The 21,122-nt window shown below is 44.3% G+C and overlaps 1 protein-coding gene across 2 annotated transcripts; it reads left to right on the top strand.

The window, feature by feature from the left end:
* The first annotated feature begins 6,123 nt into the window (after nucleotides 1-6,123).
* Nucleotides 6,124-12,271, top strand: LRATD1 (LRAT domain containing 1). Of its 2 annotated transcripts, none has more exons than XM_045807102.2 (2): nucleotides 6,124-6,366; nucleotides 7,332-12,271. In XM_045807102.2, exon 2 carries the CDS (start codon nucleotides 7,368-7,370, stop codon nucleotides 8,244-8,246), a length of 879 nt encoding a protein of 292 aa, XP_045663058.1. In that variant the 5' UTR covers nucleotides 6,124-6,366; nucleotides 7,332-7,367; the 3' UTR covers nucleotides 8,247-12,271. The 2 variants fall into 2 exon arrangements, with proteins under 2 accessions (XP_045663058.1, XP_087719976.1); XM_087863850.1 differs by having other exon boundaries at nucleotides 6,146-6,436.
* Nucleotides 12,272-21,122: the final 8,851 nt, after the last annotated feature.

Below are 21,122 nucleotides of genomic sequence, written 5' to 3'. Positions count from 1 at the left end.
ATTAGAAAAAGTGGACTGGGGGGCGGGCACCTGGGTGGCTCAGTCTGACTCTGGATTTTGGCTCAGGTCATGATCTCAGGGTCATGAGATTGCCCTGTTTTGGGCTCTGCACTAGGCCTGGAGGCTGCTTGGGATTGTCCCTCTCCCTCTCCGCCTCCCTAGCCCCACCCTTTTTTTCTCTCTCTCAAAAAAGAAAACGAAAACGAAAAAGGAAAAGGAAAACGAAAAGAGGAAGGAAGGAAGGAAGGAAGGAAGGAAGGAAGGAAGGAAGGAAGGAAGGAAGGAAGGAAGGAAGGAAGGAAAGCAGACTGGGTGGCTCAGTCGGTTAAGTAGCTGCCTTCGGCTCAGGTCATGATCTGGGCATCCTGGGATCGAGCCCCAGTCGGGCTCCCTGCTCAGGGGGAGTCTGCTTCTCCCTCCCCCTGCTCTTCTTGTTTTGCTTGCTCTCTCCCTCCCAAATAAATAAATAAAATCTTAAAAAAAAAAAAAAAAGAATAGTGGGCTGGGGCATAGGAGTTTAAACAACAGAAGAGAGAGAAATGCTCAGCTCTGCCACACAGCTATAAGACTTTTTAAAAACCACTTGACTTCACACACCTTTGAATGCAAATGGATACATTTCCAGTTTAGTATACACAAGTCCAAAATGAGCCTTGCTTCTGTTAGAGACGGACCACAGAATGTCTGGAGAATCTAATTCCAAGTATTTATTAAGTGCCTACTCTTCTAGGGCATCACTGTACCCGAGAGAATAAGAATCATTTCTTACATTTGAGAAGCGTTTGACCAGTGATTGCCATGCTGCATCTAGAATGCTCGGGGAGACTGTTTAAAATGCGGATTCCCAGAGCACATCCTGCCGGTAAGTTGCCCTAAATCCGGGGTACAGCCTGCGAAGCTGTACTTCAGGCTCCTGATGATGCCAGAGGACCATTTGGAAACCCCATACTGCTTATCACGTAATAAACCTTCTCACACACCGCGTAGATCAGAGCATGAGCGAGGTGTTGGGGCACTGTGATGGGTGAAAGCTGAAACAGAAACAAACACCAACAGCTCGCTAAATAAAACGGTGGCCATGGCTCACGCATGCAATGAGTCAGGCAAGGCGTATCTGTCGCGTGTGTGCTCTGCACCAAACCCCAGGCTCAGCAGAGGGATTATAAATTTGAACTAGATTTGGAGCTTTTCCTCAAATAACTCTTAGTCTATTAAGGAAGAAAGAAAAGAAGACCAACCAATGATTCTAGTTCAGTCTGGTAAGTGAGCTGTATTAACATGGTACCAAGGGAGCACAAAGGACGGTCTCCGTTAGAATGGGCGAGGGGACAGACACGTGGGAGGGACTGACGCTTGAACGGGTTATGCATTTTGATTAGCACTCAGATGAGGATGGCAGGCAAGGATATTCCAAACAGGAGAAAAAGCCAGCAGCACCTGTGTCATAGCGACCCAGCCCTACCCAGAGCTCTACCATCACTATCATATAGAAGCGGCCCAATGCAAAAGGCACATACTCTCCTAAAATCTGAAAAGAACACAAAGAAATGATTATACTGGACTGAGACATCTTTGTATAATCCACATCCAGGAGCATATTAAACCCACAAATGCTGAAAGTTTCGTCCAGACAACCTTTAGGAGTCTTTAAAGGCAGAATGATAAGAAGCCACTAAAAAAACTCTGGTGAGAATATCCAGTTATAGGAAGGAACTAGGAAATGTGACAACGTGGAATCCCAACTTAAAAGGGGGGGGCCGTAAGAAGAAATTGAAAGTTAAGCATGAGGGGTTAAGGGGAAGCTGGATCCTCTTTAGAACTAGCTGCAGGGAGGTGACCCTGCCATTTTTGTGGTCAAGAGAAAAGGTAGAAGGCAGGTAAGTTAGTCACATGGAGGTGAATTTCGAGGAAACAAATAGTAGGGCGATATGGGGTAGTACCTAGAGAGACAGATGCCTCTACTGCTGACGGAACGTGCTAAAGCGGATCTTCCTGGTGAGAACAGACACTAAGGGAAAAAGGGAAGGGGGATAGACTATTTGTTGTTCTGAGAGAATTCTAAAATAAAGAAGAGTACACCTATCAGGATAGGTTCCTACTCTAACAAGTAGTCAAAAAAATTTTGGTGGCGTAACTCAGTAAGATTTATTTCTCCCTCACATCCCAGTTTGATACAGGTTGTTTGAGAGGCGAATCTCCTGCTCTACTTAGTTGACCAGGAAACCCGGCCTCCTTCCATTTAGCGGCGCCGCCATCTTTTAAATTCTTGGAGTTCTACCACGGATCCTCCACATATAACCAAATGAGATAAAACAAGTGCTCGGAAGATCATGGTAGTGGTTTTACTTTCAGGGGCCAAGCCTGGGTGTGGCTTACTAACCTTCCCCCCGCATTGTACCGGTCGGACTCAGCCAGATGGTGCCCACTGATCTGCATGTGAGGCAGGGGCATGTAATTGAGCTGTGCGTCCAGAGGAAAGAAAATGGGGTTGGTGAGGCCATGGTACGGTCTCGGCCCCAGACAGGTACAGAGTGTTCCTTAGCCAAGATCAGGGTGAGCACGCTGGGAGCCTAAGGTAGTCCAGGACAAGAAAGGGGCAGTTCGTGAAAGGCTAAATGCTAACGTAGGACACACAATTAAAAACAGGAAAAAAAATCATTTTTAGCAAGCAATGATGTCAGAGAATAAACATTCCTTCTGTTCTTGGGCCAATGTTAAAGGATGACAGTTTGACCCAAGGACGTGGTCAGTGAAATTTGAGGAAAAGCCTTTCATGTAGTGATGAAGGAACCAAGAGGAGAAGAAGGAAGATGATACACCAGATGGCACCAACAGGAAAGGCAATATATATATATATATATATATATATATATATATACACACACACCCACATATATCTGACTCCTAATCACTCCTCTGCCAACCTTCTTCTGTACATATTCGTCACACAAGAAAATGTTCATGTAAAAACAATTCAAAATACTGCAGGACACAGGATGTGATCAGCCCCAGGGCTTGCACACAGAAATCAATACAGAGCTTTAGATGTTGAACTAGTCTTGGAATAGACAGGGCTCTCGCCACCTTGAGAAAGAAGCAGTCCCACACCCCAGCCAGGGACAGCCCTGGACACTCCATCTTGGGTTACCTGTTCCCTGGGGTAACAGACAGACCCGGATAGTTGTCATAACAAGTAGGACATGGGACCCTCTCTCCACTTCCACCAGTAACATTCATAATAGGTAGTATTTATTGAAAGGTCACCATGTGCCAGACACTGTGTCTCACACAACTTAATGGAATAGATGCTCTCTTATCACATTTTACAGAGAAAGAAACTGACATCCAGAGAGTTTCTATAACATACTCAAAGTTACCCCGATGGAAAATGTTGAAGGAAAATTCAAATCAATTGGCTTCCAGAATTTGTGCTTTTGATGACTATATTTTTCTTTTGGAAAACTGTATTTCTCCAGTGTAAAAAAGCAGAATGGGGGGAGGAATAATAGACAAGACAATTACCAGACAATATTTTGTGATGAAAATAAAAGTTAGGTTTTCTGATATTGGAATCCATTGCGTTGACTGGCCTACTTCTTACTTTATTATCTTTGTTATTGCCAAAAGGTTACAAAGAGGAAATGCATTTTCCTTATTTTACTTGAACTCCTTCTTTTCCGTACTTCAGAGTCAGTGTGTTCTCTGCTTTATATTCCCAGGTGGACTCTCAGGCTATTTATTCTCCCTTGTGATTACTAAAGCTGTAAGGTTCTTACCCTGGCAGGGGGAGGGGATGGGAAGGAGATTCAAAACTTACATATTGATGTTTTAAACTTTTGACACTATATTTTGAAGCCCCGACAATATATTTTGTTCGTTATCCTTTAGAATGTTGGGGTGCTAAGCAAAGAGGAGCATCTTGCTTCCTCTGTAGTCTGGAACAGTCTATGATAGGTCAAGTAAGACAGAACACGGCATCCCAGCAAATATGTTATAAATGTTTCTGTACAAGATTTGATCTTGGGATGGATAGGACATTGAGAGAGAGAGAGAGAGAGAGAGAGAGAGAGAGAGGAGGTTATTCAACAGCAAGCACAGAGCTACTTTCAATGTGCCCCCCTCTCAGATACCAGTAATGAACTTTTCAGATACTCCCTCCCAGAGATCACTAAGTCCCATTTCCAACCAGACCAATGACTCACTTCTTGATTTCTGAAGTCACTTGTTCAATTCCCTTGACGTCAGGGCCAAAATGAATTGTTTAGTATTTACAGAGAGTATAAAAAGGTCATCACAATCTGTGGCCGGTTCCAAGGATGGTAACTTGTATTCTTATAAATTGCACATGGCCAAATTTCTGAAAAGATTTATGTACGTAAAATGTATAAGATGGTGGTTTTAAAACCATTTCCTCCAGCAATACTTACTAAGCATGTAATTTTGATAAATCACTGCATTTGGAGGCTGTGGGGTATACAGAGACCTTCAGAAAGCACTTTGACGATACTTAAGACGAATTGTCTACTTAAAAAAGAAAGTGTTTTTATAGCGTGCCATCAGTCCTCAGGTAACTTCTCTGGGACACCAGTTTTCTCATTTCATGAAACAAGATTTTATTAACTCAATGAACAGCAGAGCCAAATTAAAGACTGGCGGTGGAGTTCCATAGGCCCTGGAGAGATTGCTGGCAGTGGAATATTGGGCCCAGCTTCCTCATCTGTGGCAATGGACGGTATAAGAGAATCCTCTCCAGAGGCATGAGGATGAAGTCACTCACTTAAACCTCTTAGCATAGTGCCTCCCCACTGACAAGTGGTCAGGCTGTTTCTATCCTTATGATTGCTGATGGAAAGGGCCGTACAGTCGGCATTGTGAAAGACGTCCAGGATACAAAGTTGTGTAGCAGGCAGGCCAATCCTCCAGGCGTTCACTTTGTAAAGAGCAAGAAAGTCAACACAGGTTTGTAATTAAAAAAAAAAAAAAAAAAGAAGAAGACGAAGTAAAGAAAGAAAGAAAAAAGAAAAAAAAAGAAAGAAAAAGAAAAAAGGTAAGAGCTCTAAGAGTTAGTGCCCGCTGCCAAAGGGCCACGAAGAGGAAGCACCCGATTCTCCCTGGGGAAGAGAGTAAGATTCACCGAAAACCTTCAGCAGCCTTCTTGAAAGTAAAACCAGATGTCCAAGAACACTTCAAGGCTCAGTGTGATCAGCTTTTTTTAGCTACTGATCTAGAATTTCCTACGTAGGAAAGTCCTCTTTCAATACCCAATATCCAGAACTCATTCATTCATTAACTTTCCGTCCAGCAATGCAATCGTTAATTACTGCTGGACACCCTTCTGCCACAAAACCAAACAAAAATCCCTAAGAAAAGGCAGCTCTGGGGCTTGGCTTAAGCATTTGTGACGCACTCTTTCCGTAAAAAATCGCAGCCTCAAATCATAGGCCCAATTAGGGAAAGGGCTGGCCAAGGCTCAGATTTTCAGTAGCTTTTGTCAAAGGTGCTCCTTTTAAACGGGCGCCAGTGCTGGGTCAGCAGTTTCACACGGATCAGAGAGGAACCGAACGTCGTAGGCACAATTTGAAAGGCTTCGGTGCCGGCAAGGAAAGGTCTGTGGGCAGACGATCAGCCCAGGGCCGTCGGGAACCGAGACTCCCGGGGTGCCTAGCAGGGCCTAGGTGCCCGCCTCCGACAATATCGCTCTCCGCCCGGGCCGCCCTCGGTGCCTGGGTACACTGGGGTTCTTCTCCACCCGCAGACTCAGCTTCGCCGCTGGAGTCTGTACTCCCTGAAAACGGAACTCGGGCGGACCGCCGTCAGTCAGGATCGGCTAGGAAAAGCTGGGCGGGTGGGGGGCGAGGGTGGAAGCGCGCGGCAGCGCCATGCAGAAGCGCCGCACCCTTCGCGCGCTCTCCGCGGGTGCTCACACCTCCACTCCCGGGGTCTGTGCGCGTTCTGGTGCGCCGGGGCCGGGCGGGCCGGGGCGGAGCGCGCGCTGGAGACCCGCCCCTGCTCCCCTCCCCCCTCACGGAGATTGACGGGGCCTTGGGCACCTGCCCCAACCAATGAGCGCGTCCCGGGGCGGGCCCTGGAACCAGCTGCTGAGGCTACTTAGAGTCTTCAGCTCCGCTGGAGGAAAGCAGAACCGAGTCGGGACTGCCCAGGTGGACCGGGCGCCCCAGCTAGCGCGGACCGGCAGGCGCACGGGCACCGCGCCGGGTACCGCACCGCACCGTTCCGCGCGGGGCAGAGCGGAGCCGCAACCCCACGCGCCGCCCAGGATCCACTCGCCACCGCCGCCTCCGCAGCACCCATGGGGACCAGGAGACTTTAAAGGAGTTTGGGGTTTCGGGAGCAGGGAAATCACGGGTACGGAGAGGCGGCTTTCTTTGCCTTGGAAACGGTTTTTCTTCGTCCGACTGTTTGGACCCTGTGCCGGGTAGGAGGGAAAGGGGTCTTTTGGCTGAAAGTGGACCTCCCCACACAACCCACACCCGCACCCGCACACATACACCGCACTGGCTTCCCCCATCTTTCCCTTTCCTCTTTGTTAGGTTATTTTAGACAGAACGGCCTCGCCCTGGCGCAGCCCGATTGGCTCTGCTGGGGAGAAGGCAAGAGAAGTAAGGGGCAGAGTGCACCTGCTTGTGTGGGCAGGTGTGCCCGGGTGCGTGGGTGTACGTGCACTGGCGAGCGTGCAAGCGTGGGGTTAGAACTGTGTACGAATGTGGGGGTCTGAATGTGTCGTCGCGAAGGTTTGTCATTGTGCATATGTGACATTATCACATTATCAGCCTGTCAGTGCCTGGACTCCTAAGTGAACAAAATTTTGCTGGTGTCAAGTGAGTGTCTGCGAATGTGTCCGATTGTCATTGTGCGAGGCGCTGTCAGGGGAGGAGTGCGACCTAGCGCAAAACTGAGAGGTGGGCTGGCGAGGGTGGGGACAGAAATGTGAGCGCAGCTTGCTCCAAGCTCTGAGGCCTTAGGCGCTCCTTCTTCCTTTCAACCTATCCCTCGGTCCTTTTCGGGGTGTCCGTCTCCCATGCTGCCACAGCCCGCGCTGTCCGCCCCACTGGGACCCCACACGCCTTCCAGCCGCCTGCTTTTTCTGTTGTGGGAGTTGGACCGGGTTCCCGGACGGGATTTGAGGCTGTGTTGGCGTCTGCTCTCTCCCCAAGGACTGGTGGCTTTTGCACCTGTCCTGCCGCTGGGGAGGAACGGGTGACTCCAGTACCGGAGCGTAGGCGGGCGGGCGTCCCAGGGGCACTGCACGTCCTGGGGAGGGGCAGCCCGACTCTGATCATTGTCTCTGCCTTTCGTCTGTGCTTCCGCAGATCCCCGCTCCTGGCCCTCGCCTAGCCGCGTCATTGATGGGCAACCAACTGGACCGCATCACCCACCTCAACTACAGCGAGTTGCCCACAGGGGACCCGTCGGGGATCGAGAAGGACGAGCTGCGGGTCGGGGTCGCCTACTTCTTCTCGGATGAGGAGGAGGACCTGGACGAACGCGGCCAGCCCGACAAGTTTGGCGTGAAGGCCCCCCCGGGCTGCACTCCCTGCCCAGAGAGCCCCAGCCGCCACCACCACCACCTGCTGCACCAGCTGGTCCTCAACGAAACTCAGTTCTCCGCCTTCCGGGGCCAGGAATGCATCTTCTCCAAAGTGAGCGGCGGCCCTCAGGGTGCCGACCTGAGCGTCTACGCTGTCACGGCGCTGCCCGCGCTCTGCGAGCCCGGCGACCTGCTGGAGCTGCTGTGGCTGCAGCCGGCGCCCGAGCCGCCCGCCCCCGCCCCGCACTGGGCCGTCTACGTGGGTGGCGGGCAGATCATCCACCTGCACCAAGGCGAGATCCGCCAGGACAGCCTGTACGAGGCGGGCGCGGCCAACGTGGGCCGGGTGGTGAATAGCTGGTACCGCTACCGCCCGCTGGTGGCCGAGCTGGTGGTGCAGAACGCCTGCGGCCACCTGGGCCTCAAGAGCGAGGAGATCTGCTGGACGAACTCGGAGAGCTTCGCCGCCTGGTGCCGCTTTGGCAAGCGGGAGTTCAAGGCCGGAGGGGAGGTGCCGGCCGGCACGCAGCCCCCGCAGCAGCAGTACTATCTCAAGGTGCACCTGGGCGAGAACAAGGTGCACACGGCCAGGTTTCACAGCCTGGAAGACCTCATCCGCGAGAAGCGCCGCATCGACGCCAGTGGTCGCCTGCGAGTGCTCCAGGAGCTCGCCGACTTCGTGGACGACAAGGAGTAGCCTTGTGGGGGGCCGCCTGCTCCTCCTGTCTCCCCGCGCCCCGCTCCCTTCCCCGCACCCGGGCCTCCCGGCTGGCGATCCACGACTCCCCCCCTCGAGCGCCCTCCTGCGGCGGCCAGTGCCCAGGCTGCACCCTCGCACCCCTCCGGCAAGTGGCAGGAAGTCTCAGGAACTGGCCCCGGACCAAAGGGCAGCTGTGCGCGCCTGGCTGAGATCCCCGGTGGTGGTGATGGTGTCGGGAAACCCAGCGTGCGCTTTCCCTCTGAGATGTAACGGGGGAAAGGAGAAAGGGCTGAGGGGAGCAGGGACGTGGCTTTCCCCGCGGGTCACTAGTCCGTGACTGTCACCCGACCTACTGTAAAGGGAACCATCACCGCCCCAAACGCGCACACACAGACCAGTCGGAGGTGAGAAATGATCTTTTCAGGGCACAGTTCAGCTCCTGTATGAATGTGTCCCCAGACTGCAGGATTTCCAAGAAATCGAGCCCGTCCCTTAGGCACTTGTGAATAATTCCACAAGCGAGCACTTCGGGACTCCGGGTTATCCCGAGGCTGCCCGGCACTCTTCCAGCTCTCCAGCCCCAAGTCTCCTGACATTGTATTCCAGGCTCCGGGCAAAGCTATTGGGTTTGCTTCCACTCCTTTCCACCGAGGGAAGCGAACGCCACCCCCCACCCCATTTGCCTGAGAGTCCCCCTCGCTGGCAGAAGGGAAGCCTTTCTGGTCCCGAGAGGAAAATGGCGCAGCTAATTTGGTGAGGAGCGCGGGCCCCGCCCCCGGCAAGCGGAAGGTTCACCTGGTGTCTGGGAACTTGAATTTGTGGAGAAGGTCGTTTGTTGTTCTTAAACCTCGACTGCTCCCTCCTTGGGCTGCATTTCAAAAACAGTCGTATTTTTTAAAGGGTTGGCGGAGAGGGAGGGGGAAGACATGGCAACATTCCAGAAACCAGCATTATTACAGCACCATAGCCAGTATATTTAGTTTGGCTTTTCCTAACACAGAAATCTTAGAAGGTGGGGAAGTGGAAATAAAGTTTTAAAAGTGAGAGAGCAGGTTTCCAACTATGTCAACAAAGCCTATCGTGTTGATGTTTTTATTGACCATTTTAGCAACATGCTAATAAAATTTCAAATTGAAATTTTTATTTTCATGGCTTTAATCCATGATAGTTTAAATACTGGGGGCCATTAAGAGTGGACTTAGCTAAAAGCTTAGCTAACATTGCCTTTTCACTCTATTTTTCTCAAATCTTATGAGAATTCTGTTTTTGCATATTGTAGTTAATTTTTTGGCTTGAAACAGCAGCCCTAGCAGTGGTGAAGTTGTTAATGTGTATACTGTACTGAATTTCTGTTAAGGGGTTTACTGCTTTGGTGGAAATTGCTAGCAAGTTCCGTGAGGTTTCTTTTCTCCATGTTGTATACCATTACCATTTCACATCTGTATTTCTATTTTTCTTCCTCTCCCCTTGATGTCCTTAAGAAAGGAATCCAGAATTGGTGGCTTTCCCCTCCCCTCTCTTTAGCCAATCCCACAATCCATTCCTGAAAACCAGAAAGGACTTGTAGGATCAGGGCAAATGAAGGCTGTTTGAAACCCCTTCTTTGGGCAAGGACGTACCAACTTCTCTCCCTGTGCTGCAGCCCCGCCTGACTGTTACTTGATTCAGTGTTAGACACCTAGAGCATCTGTGTCCCTGTCCAGGGAATCTGTCAAATAATGGTGTTTAGCTAATTGTTGCAAGCAATTGCATATTGACAGCTGTGATTTAGTTAGACGGCAAATACGGCCAAAGCCAGTTTCTTGGCATTTCAAAAATAATGCAATAAAAACTAGTCGAGGTTAGCTGAGACTGGAAATGCCTTTTTCATGGTGAAATGATTCATTTCTGTTTTGTTTTTTGGTTTCCATCTTGGATTCATTCCCTGATCTTGAATCAAAAGGTCAGATCAATGAAATATGAACTAGAGTATTTTTCTTAAGCCTATCGAGTGATTTATTTTTTAAAAAATGTTTAAATGCATATGCTTTTCTTTCAGCACATACAACAGCAAAACTTTTGTAATAACTAACTTAACTTTGCATGTATGGAGAACTGAAGGTCACTTATTTCCCTAACTTATTCCTCCTTCAAATAGCAGATGGCAGATCATAAACCGAAATTCTTTATTGTATCTACCCTCTCTACATTCTTTACTGTGTCCCCTCCTCCTGTACCTTGGCTCTCTGCTGTATTAAACACCATCCTAAGCACTTGTTCGGCGGGACTCCTTCTTGACCTTTTGTCCCCCACCTGTCACTCAGAGGGTGGGACTTGAGCAAAAGAAACAAATCGGTTGATCACACCTAACACACCTAAATTATCTGATTTTTCTCTTACCGAGAGCGTCACAATAACTGCACTGGCTTATCAGCTTTATATGTGCTGAGACTAGACTGACTTAGGTAAAAGTAAAAGTTTGGTAGCCAAAGCAGCATTTATTCCTGTACTGGTCTATTAAGGATTGGGTTGATGATAAGACCTCTAAAAATTCACAACAGGAAAGCACTCGTTGCAAAGGGAATTCCTGGTCCGTGTTAGTAACAGCCAATGGCAAAGTAATTCGGATCATAGTGCACCATGGAGAGGGTATTATCAAGATATTATCTAATAGGTTTATCATGAAAAAGGGTATTTTTAGGGCATTATTAGCAATGTCAGTGAAACCAAAAAGGTGGAAGTTCCCTTGGGAGATGGCACGGACAGACTTGATTTTTATTTTCAGTGAATACTATCTCCGGATTTTATCAGAGTTCTAAAAATTAAAGCCAGAAGCTTCCTAATGTTTTCATAGAGGTCAGGAATTTAGTTTTGGTTGTAGTTCTCGAGAGAGCAGAGCTTCGTAGAACCTTTCGTGATGCTGAATGTGGCTGAACTGAGGTCGGGGCTGTGGCCTATCTGGGATAGAGGAAAAGACCCTTATGCCTCCATTCTTTCTCCACCCTCAGAGGCAGACTCTGAAAAGCAAACTACTACTTAAAAAAAAAAAATTTACATCAAGGAGTGCTCTGCTATACATTTTGTTATTTAAAAAAAAAATAGGGAGGAAGAGAGAGGATGGGCCTATTTTAAACAAAACCGGTCCCAAAGTGTATTACTTCATTTAAAAAAAAAAAAAATCCTGGGGCACCTGGGTGGTGCAGTCCTTAAGCGTCTGCCTTTGGCTCAGGGCGTGATCCCAGTGTTCTGGTATTGAGCCCCGCATCAGGCTTCTCTGCTGGGAGCCTGCTTCTTCCTCTCCTACTTCCCCTGCTTGTGTTCCCTTTCTCCCTGGCTGTCTCTCTCTCTCTGTCAAATAAATAAATAAAATCTTAAAAAAAAAAAGTCCTGTAGAAATGACCTATATTACATTTATTTTTTAAAAATTTAAAGTATATCCATGAGTCAAATTTATATATATATAAATTTTATATATATATAAAAATTTATATATATAAAGTTCCTCAATATTTAAAATTTTAAATCCCCGTCATGACTGCATTTTATGAAAAGAAAGACTAACGGTATTCACTTACAGTTTACGAACACTTCTGCCAGATTAGAACACAGAAGCAGCTGAAAGTCCAATGATGTTACATGATTTTACTACCTTTTTTCTTTAGGAGGTGGGGGTGAGAGAGAGAGCGCGCATGCGCAGGACTGGGGGGCAAGGAGGGCAGAAGGAGAGGGAGAGAGAATCCTACTCCACACTGAGTGCAGAGCACAACGCGAGGCTCCATCTCAGGACCCTTAGATCATGACCTGAGCCAAAATCGAGAGTCAGCTGCTTAACCGACGGAGCCACCCAGGAGCCCTGATTTTACTACCTTTAAAAAAAATTGATGTTTATCTTCCTCTTTGTGTCGTTTCTATGGTGAATACTTTTGTTTGAATAATGATTTTTTTTTTTCAGGAAAGCATGCTGTTGGTGTTAACAAAATAATGAATTATCTGAATAATCAGTATATCCTAACAGTCTTCAAACATTATACCCTATTGATTGATTACTTACGTTTCATGTGTGCTTTCAACATCTCTCAAAGTTCAATGTCTTAGTTATCTAATAAATGGAGCAGGGTGAAATTTCAGTGAAATTAACACTAACTATACAAACATAATAGAGCAACCTGATTTCCTTTCATCTATATGCATATCCTCAAAGCTTTCTGCTTTGTCATTTTTAAACAGATGAAGAGAATCTTGTTAGGTTTGGCTTTCAGAGATGATTTGCCACATGCATAAAGGGTCTGCAGGTGAAAAGTACAGGCTTTCAAGTTTCTTGAAACATTAAGACCTGTTTTTAGAAAATGGTTGTCTAACAACCAACTTGACTTTTTTTGTTGACAATTACTAGCTATTGGCATATGTATATATATATATATATCTCCACACATGTATACATTTACACATATACACATGTACATCTATATGTATACACATGTATATATATATATATACACACACATACACATGTATATCTATGTCCATATATACATTCCTACCTATAGCTAGTCATTGTGTTTTCATTCAGAGATAGATATAGATGCGCACACATACGGACTATTTAAAACAAAACAGAGAGTGACTTGAGATTTATAAAAACGGGAGACGCTCTCGGGGTCCTAACAGCTAGTGAGCAACCCCACAGCAAGGCAGCCATGCCTGAAACTGAGCATAAACAAAAAGAAAATGTGGGAGTTGCAGTTAGTTTTAGTCTCAATTTTAGAAGGATATGTTCCTTGTTTCTCTAACTAAAAAGACCTAAGATTCAAAGGAAAGCTGTGAAGATAAGGAAGTAATTACAAAATAACACGCAAGATGAATTGGGAAAGTTAGAACGTGGTGAAATAAACGAGTAAGTTTTTCAATGGGGGACACCTGTTCTCTAACCGAAGCCAGGAAAGCCGAGATCTTATTTTCCAACCATTTAATAATTTATAAAATCTCCTTGATTTCATCACTCACATGTTGTATGTTGACCTCATCTGAACTTGCAATAGAAGAGATTTAGGTATTTGAACATGTTGGGGGAAAAGGAAAAATAGTCTTCCCTGCCTTTGTTGCTGGGGGTGGGTTGTGATTACCGCACTCACTGGTGGCACCCGGATGAATGGTCCCCCGTGCTGCGGGGTGCAGTCAATATCTGGTTGACAGCGCAAGGCACACGGGATGCTCAGTGAATATAAGGCTAAGGCACCTCTCCACCTCAGGCGTTCTCGATGATACCTGATCACTGGGAAAACCAGAAATCCCACCATTTGGCTTCTCTACAAGTGAACCTAAATTTCTCTAATTGAAATTGGAAGACTTTTCCCACCTCAGAAGACCCACAAAAGTATAATTTATGAGGCTTAAGACTGATGCCAGGTAAAAGGTATTCTGAATATGCTGTTTGCTAATAGGAAAAAACAAAAACAAAAACAAAAAACCTATCAAAGAATCTAAAGATAAAATGTTCTCTTGTCATTTGGCCAGAAAGGGGAAAGCAAACTAATAACTCTGACTATACCTTCTCACAACTTCATCTCTCATTTACATCAAGGGGAGATTTTTTTCTTGCATGAAATCATAATATTATTCCTTCACAAAGAAGCTTATGATTAAAGCTCTTGCTAAGAATTTTCTTCAGTTATGTAGGAAAAAACCTACCAGAATATGAGCTTAACTCTCTGGGAAAATTAGATTTGATGGAGTTTGGTCATGGGTGTTTTTCTAAATAAACATTATTCATTTATATATGAAAATATCCAAATAATGGTTATGCCCATTGGCTTTTACAATCCAATTACTTTTTTATGTGAACATGAGTTCTGGACTTAATTTTGTCCAAAGGGGAGATGCTTATAAAATATTAGGTGTGAACAGAGCCCACGTCCTAAATTTCAAGCACAAAATAAATGCCTCGAAAGTTAATCTGAACTATATTCAGTGTTCCAAAAAATAGAAGATCATCTAAGGCTACTGTTTTATGTGCTTTCCAAGAAAATTCTTGCCATCAATCTATGATACAGACGTTAATGTTCTGTTCATGCCATAATGGGAAACTTGAGGGCTTCTCTGTTATGAGTATACTGATATTTGCTTTAACAAATACATTATTATTCTAAATTCAATCATTTTCCCCTCCAACAGTTCTGCGACATGCCAGCTCTTTGCTCACTGCCAAACCCCTTGTTTTCAGATTCTCCTGGGGAATGAGCAAATCTGGGGGGATCGTACTGACAATGATTCTGTAAAACATCTCCCAGCTCTTCGGCACACACTTTGTTTTGTCCTGCCTTCTGCTTCTCAGTGGAATTGTCTGCCCGGGGTCTGAGCCAGAGAAAGGCAAGACTCAAGGGTAGGGTTGCCCAATTTGGCAAATAAAACCACAGGCCAATCAATTACGTTTCAATTTCAGATAAACAAAGAATAATCATTTTAGTATAGGTGTATCCCATGCAATATCTGGAGCATACTTATACTAAAAATGGTCTTTTTATTTGAAATTCAAATGTAACTGCATGTCCAAGACATTACCTGGCTACCCTACTCAAGGTGGACCTTACATCTCTAAGAAGCCAGAGACCTCTCATTTTTTAGAACTGACAAATAAGGGATGCGTCCTCTACCCATAGCATGGAAGTGTATTCTCAGACTGCTCATGTACCTTTTAAGGCCAAAGCCAGATTCAGGTCCAGGAACAAGCACACAGTCCAGGAGAAACTGCAGAGGGAAGAATTCACATGCACCCCAATCACTGAGTTGGTTGTGTGTTGGGGATGGGTGTTTCATGTGTGTCTTTTCCTATACTCTTTTAATTATATTTTATAGGACATGCCATCCTTTATCTGAGGGTATGATGAACACTTTCCCAGATACAATCAGAAAGCCTCTACATCACTGTTTCTAATCTCACCTGTTACTTATCCCAATCCAGGTCCTCACGTTACACTCGGCTCTTCCATAGCCCTTCTCCTGTCTCTATCCCTCTGGTGCTTCTATCCAAACATGTGCGGCCACAGTGATCTTTTTAAATATACACCCATGCTGACAAGATAAAGGCCAAGCTCCTTATGAGGCAGTCAGGGTCCTCCACCGTCTGGCCCATCTACCACCGGCTTATACTAAAGCCACACAAAAAAGTATGCAGAACATGTCATTTTCATTCATGCTTTCATGACTTTCTCCATTGTCCCCTTTACCTGATTGCCCTTCTTGATTCCTGAGTAGAAAACCCTTATTCATCTGCCCTTCGTAGTAATGCCATGCTACCCCTGGCATGGTTTTAGTAGTTTTCTTGTGTGTGTTCCCACTGAACTTGTTTACACCTCCCCCCGACTCTCCTCTGCTATAAATATTGTTTACATCTGTCTCTCTCTAAACTGAGCTCTATTGGTAAAGGCTGTGACTTACTCATTTTTGCACCTGTAAAGTCTAGCACTTGCAATAGACGCTCAGTTAGAGTCTACTGAATGAATGCAAGAAGTGGGGAAGGGAGAAGAGTTGGCTTCTCCATAAGTACGTGGGACATACTGTGCATGATTTCTCTCTGAGCCCAAATCACAGTAGAATGGGCTAAAAGGATCTGTCAACATCTACGTGATTCTCCCTAAGAATAGTACTGTAGAAAATTAGTTTCTTTTTAGAAAATAAGCTGGAATTTTGAGGAATCTATATTACACTACCAATGATGGGAGATTAGCCATATCTAGTTGGAAAGGTTTCCCTGCCCTCATTGTACTGGTGCATTTCTTCATGAATGAACTTTATGAGTTTCATTAGCAGGAAATGCAGATTTTTCTTAGTAATTAAATTTCCACCTAGGTGAGATAGCTCTGAGAGCTGCAAATTAAGAAGGCAGCCGGGGACTGACTTGCAAGAAGTAAAGACAAGACAAAACATTTCCCATATAAGCTACTGTAGTCAATGGGCCCTCAATGACCAGAGATGTTCCATCAGGGCAAAAAAGGTTTACTGAAAATCCAAGTCCTCTTCACCTTTAGGAAAGCAAAATTTCTCCCGATCTTACTAATAAGCAAATGTACCTATGGCATCCGTAGAAGGAAAACGATCCCCTTGCCTGACATTCCAGCAGTGGAGGCAGAAGAAAACAAGCCTCTGATTAATGATAAGTTGGACCCCCAGGGTGGTTGAACAGCTAGAATAACTGGAAATAATTTGAAGTGCAATTGAGCACTAAAAATATACCTAGATTAATGTCTTATAAAATATATATATTTCTATATTTGATATTTTCCCTGGAACTCTGAGGAGGAGCACCCTGTGTTTTTCCAGCGAAATATTATTCTCTGAGCACCTCTGGACATTTAATATTGTTTAATCTGGTTTTGGTCATGGTTATGGTTATTTGTACTTAAGAAAAGCTACTTTAATTTGAGATTTTAAACCATAATATCCTGCTGAGAAAAAAAAAGGTGTCAAAACTCAAGAATGGAGTGCTTCTTTAGAATGAAATATTACTAATATGGGATTAGAAACCTAGGTAAATATGGGTTGTGGTAAAACTGCTTTTGCCCAGAGAGCAATTTCTAGAGGAGACAGCAGACGAGATGTTTCATTATGCAGCCTCACCATGCTCATTTTAGAAATCAGTGCCCCTTGTGTGCATCTGCTTTATTTGTGTATAATTTTATGAGACAGGATCTACACAAGGAACTGGGAGCAGAGGTAGTTACTCCATCCTCTGCAGACCAACAAAATAAGGGCTTGACAGACCAGATCTGTTCTGCCCATGTTACTTCCTTAGAGCCTTTAAGGGTTTTCCATAACTTTCCAGATAAATCCAGACTGCAGGGCATCATTCAAGCTATGCCCCTTCTGTCCCCCGCGCCCCACCCTCTGAAACTTCATCCCCTGACTTCTCGCAGTACATTCTCCCTATGAGCCCTCTGTACTGAACCACTTAGCCTTCTCCAAAGCCATATCATTATATGCCTTTGCTCAAGCTGTTTCATCTGCATAGAACATCCTTCTCCCTGCCTTAGCCACATGTCAAATTCCTCCTCATCCTTTAGGACCCAGTTTATTTATCAGCTGTACTGAGAAGCCTCTCTTTCTCCTACGATACCTCTACTTCAGTGACAATAAGCCAAATTAATCGTTTCCCATTGAGTTCCTGTAGCTCTTTATCTGAGCATTTAACACTGACTCTACCCACTTAATATTCCAATTTTCAGCCCCTAAACTATGTCAAACACAATTTATTTAAGTTAATGGGAACCAGATTGCCTGATGAATTGGGTTTTAATCTTGAGGTAGGGATCTTGGCATTTTGATCTTTGGTTTCTTAGTAGCTAGTATCTGGTCATATTAGATGTGCAACCAATGCTGACTTAATTTGATTCAGTTAACTTAATTAAAAGGCAGCAATCTTGCTATAAGAACAGTAAGTGCTTTTTTTAAAAATTAATTTTCTCATGGGAGATCAAATCCCTAAAGGCAAACCTTTGTTTTACGTCATGTGGATACAAAACATGGTCTAGACTTTAAGAACTCCATCTGGTAAAGGAGACAGATGCACTATTAGCCACAATCCACTATAGCCTGGAATGTAGGTCATTACCAAGGTACAGTTAAAAAATATACTGTAGAAGGTCAAAAGAAGAAGCATTTGGCAGGACAGATCAACTTTAAGAAAGGAGTCATTGGCTGGCATAGAAGATCTGAATAATGTTTTTAAGACAACTACACATTTTTGTTGAATCTTTATTAACAGATGGGAAAATGGACAATTTTGCATGTTATTTAAATCCAATGGACTATCTTTTGTCATTTTTATGTAAAATGCTGTTTTTAGAGTAAGTTCAGTCCTACAAATTCTGTATATGTGAGATTTAAATATATTGACTCAAAGCCATTTTGCTGTGGGACTACTGAGATTGGCAGGTTATTTGCATTTAATTTACCAATTAATTCACCTCCCAGTGCATCTTTGCAGGCAAGATTTTTGATTGATAGGTGGACTGGTTGCCTATGATTTAGCACGCAGTGTTAGGACAAATTCTCTAGTGAAAAACTGTGCAAATTAGGGACTTCTTGGAGTGGGGCTGGACCCAGGGCAGTGATGATCTTAGGCCATCTGCGAAGGTGCTCTCGCTCAAGGAGAGAGGTCAAGGTCACAGACAAGAGGACAGGACACAGGTCAGTTCTTAGGGGCAAGGTAAGCTGTAGAGAAAAAACAACCAAAATGTCAGAAGCCATGGGGACACAGCTAGGATGCATGTGCAATATGTGTCAAGATGAAGGCCATTTTGCCAGGTAGAATTAGTAGCTGAGGTGGAAATAAGGCCAAGAGGAAACTGACAACTTTGAGAATTGATACTGGCTCACAGTCTATACAAACATTTCAATTTTAAAGTGCATTGTGTTTAATTTAAAAATGGTCCTTTGAAGAAAACAGGAAATCCATTAACTTTGACAACATTCCTTCAATGCAAATAACAGAATTTCTTTGAAGAAAAACAAATCTAAGCCTTTTGTCTAAGGACACCCTAAATTCCCTCAGGTGTTTCCAGTGGCCTTTGGTGCAAAGTGTCGGCTTCCTAAATTCTTCTAATAATTTTAATAAACATCTTCATGAAATTTGGCATATAATATAAGCAAATTTTTCCTTCTCATGTGGAATTCTCATTTGCTTGAAAAAGGAGAAATCCCAGAGTATATGCAGACTGAGAAATAGTCAAAATGTCAGGTGTATATGTGTCAGTGACTGGAGTGCAATTCTTTACGTGTTGAATCTCATGCTAATGAATTCCAAAGAAAAACAGCTGACTTTATGCATTTATTTTAATAAGGCCGTGAAAACAGTTCATTTACAGTGTAAAAACCCCTTGTCTTTTAAAAATGTTAGACAGAATATTTTAATAAATTAAATTTGTCTGCCTGTCAAATCTGTCAAATTGACAAGAACCCTCAAGGAGTACTGCTGATGTTGTAGTTCTATTCTTCCAATAGGATTACATTTGGAATTTAATATAGGCTGCTTAGAGGAAGAATCCATCCATCAGAGTAATTTTAAAGTAATAAATACTAACAGAATATCCTAAGTCTCCAACCTTATAGGGCCAGGGTGATTTTATTTCCTTTGCAAACTATTTTATTACCTACAATAGTGTCCTGAATATTAGATTTATCTACAGTGATGAAATAATCTAAGGAGGCAAATAAGTCCACATCATCCGAAGAATAACTATTGACATCTACTCAGAGATGAGCAGCCTGCATAGTCAGTTGTCATCCTTACAACTAACCTGTGTCAGTCAGATCTCACTGTCCCCTTTCTGCAAATGGGGACACTGGGGCTTGACAGCGGTAAACATCCAGCTCAATGTGATATATCTTGCATTTCGTTGAACCAGCACTTTAGAAGCCCATTATGTTTCTCTGTCTCTCGTAAGATTTTCCTGGAATGATCAAATGTCTCCTTCCACCCTGTTCTCATAGGGAAACCCCATTTAATGTTTCCAGCTAACATGTGGGAGCATTTATATCACGCCTCTGGTAGCAGTTGCACAAAGAACAACCCTTAATTTTTCAAAATAATGTATCTAAAAGAAGTAGGTATTAGGGTATCCAACTCTGCACCAACCGTTTAACACATACACTAATCACCTAGACTTGATATTCTGTCTCCTGGAATGAAATTCTCAAATGCGTGTCTAAAAGTCAAAATGGAATCAAGCTTCAATGTTGAGGTTCTTCTGTTTTTCATCCTGAACTTCAGAAACAGAGATGCACCTGTTAGATAACATTTAAAGAGTCTCTATCACCAGGGGTCCAAGGCAGTCCTCAGAGTCATTTATTGGTCAATAAATATTACAGTACTGGGAGGAAATATCTTACAAAAAATAAACGGAAGGAAAAAATAATCAATACATACTCTGCTTCTAATTCCTTAAAGAAGTCTAAAATTCTGGATTAAAAAATGTATACAAGATCTCAGTTAAATTTCTCTGGAAACAGCCTGCAACAGTTGTACAAAATAATGCCTGTTGTAGAGGCTGGCCAGTTCTAACAGCAGGCAACAGCGTGAGTTAGGCCCTGCACAGATCTGGCTGTAGGACATATTTACACATATAAAGAGGCCTGTTTAACTTATCTAGGAGAGCAGTACCATGAGATACTGCAGTGAATCAACGTTTACTCATGGCCAGTCTCATGAAAGAGTATCTTATGACCCAACCTATGGCATTTCCATTTCTGAATGAGATTAGTTATTCCTCATGAACCATGAACTCACTAGAGACTGAAATAGACCAGAATAAATAAAATTAAGTAAGTAAATCATCTAGCAGAGGACGGCATAATAGAAAGGATGGTGGATTTTGAAAACCACGTGGCTATAAGTCTGACTCCTCACTTTCTGGCTGTGTGATCTTGGGCAAATCACTGCCCTGGGCTCCAATCCCTTTGCCTTTGAAAAGATCATCCACTCTAACTCACAGGGTTAGGGTGAAGTTAAAATCGTTAAAGGCAGTAAAATTTCCACCGGGCAGTGCTTTGTAAATAAAAGGAAGTCAGTTGAATCAGATGAATCTAAGTTGGTAAGTGAATTCTCTTTTACCATTGAGATGACAAGTTTCCTAATTCTTGAATAGGTGCACTTTGTCTCCACTTAGACGGTAAATCTTTGGAGAGGGTGGATCTTGTCTTACTCACTTTCTATTCTCCTTAGCAGAATTTCAAGCAGGAAATAGTTGTTCAAAACCATTATGATAAAAATCAAAGAGCTGCTGAAATTTCATCCAGATAGAGGTGCTCTGAGGAAGAGGCAAATGGGTATTTTTTTACATCAGAGCAGGAACTACTTCATCAGGGGAAGGACAAAAACCCCCTCCTAATACGTTACTCAGT

This window comes from Ursus americanus, chromosome 7, assembly GCF_024610735.1.
Source record: "Ursus americanus isolate L20-20 chromosome 7, mUrsAme1.1.p, whole genome shotgun sequence".
Lineage (NCBI taxonomy): Eukaryota > Metazoa > Chordata > Mammalia > Carnivora > Ursidae > Ursus > Ursus americanus.
The sequence above is the reverse complement of the archived record's forward strand: the minus strand, read 5'-3'. Positions and strand labels throughout refer to the sequence as shown.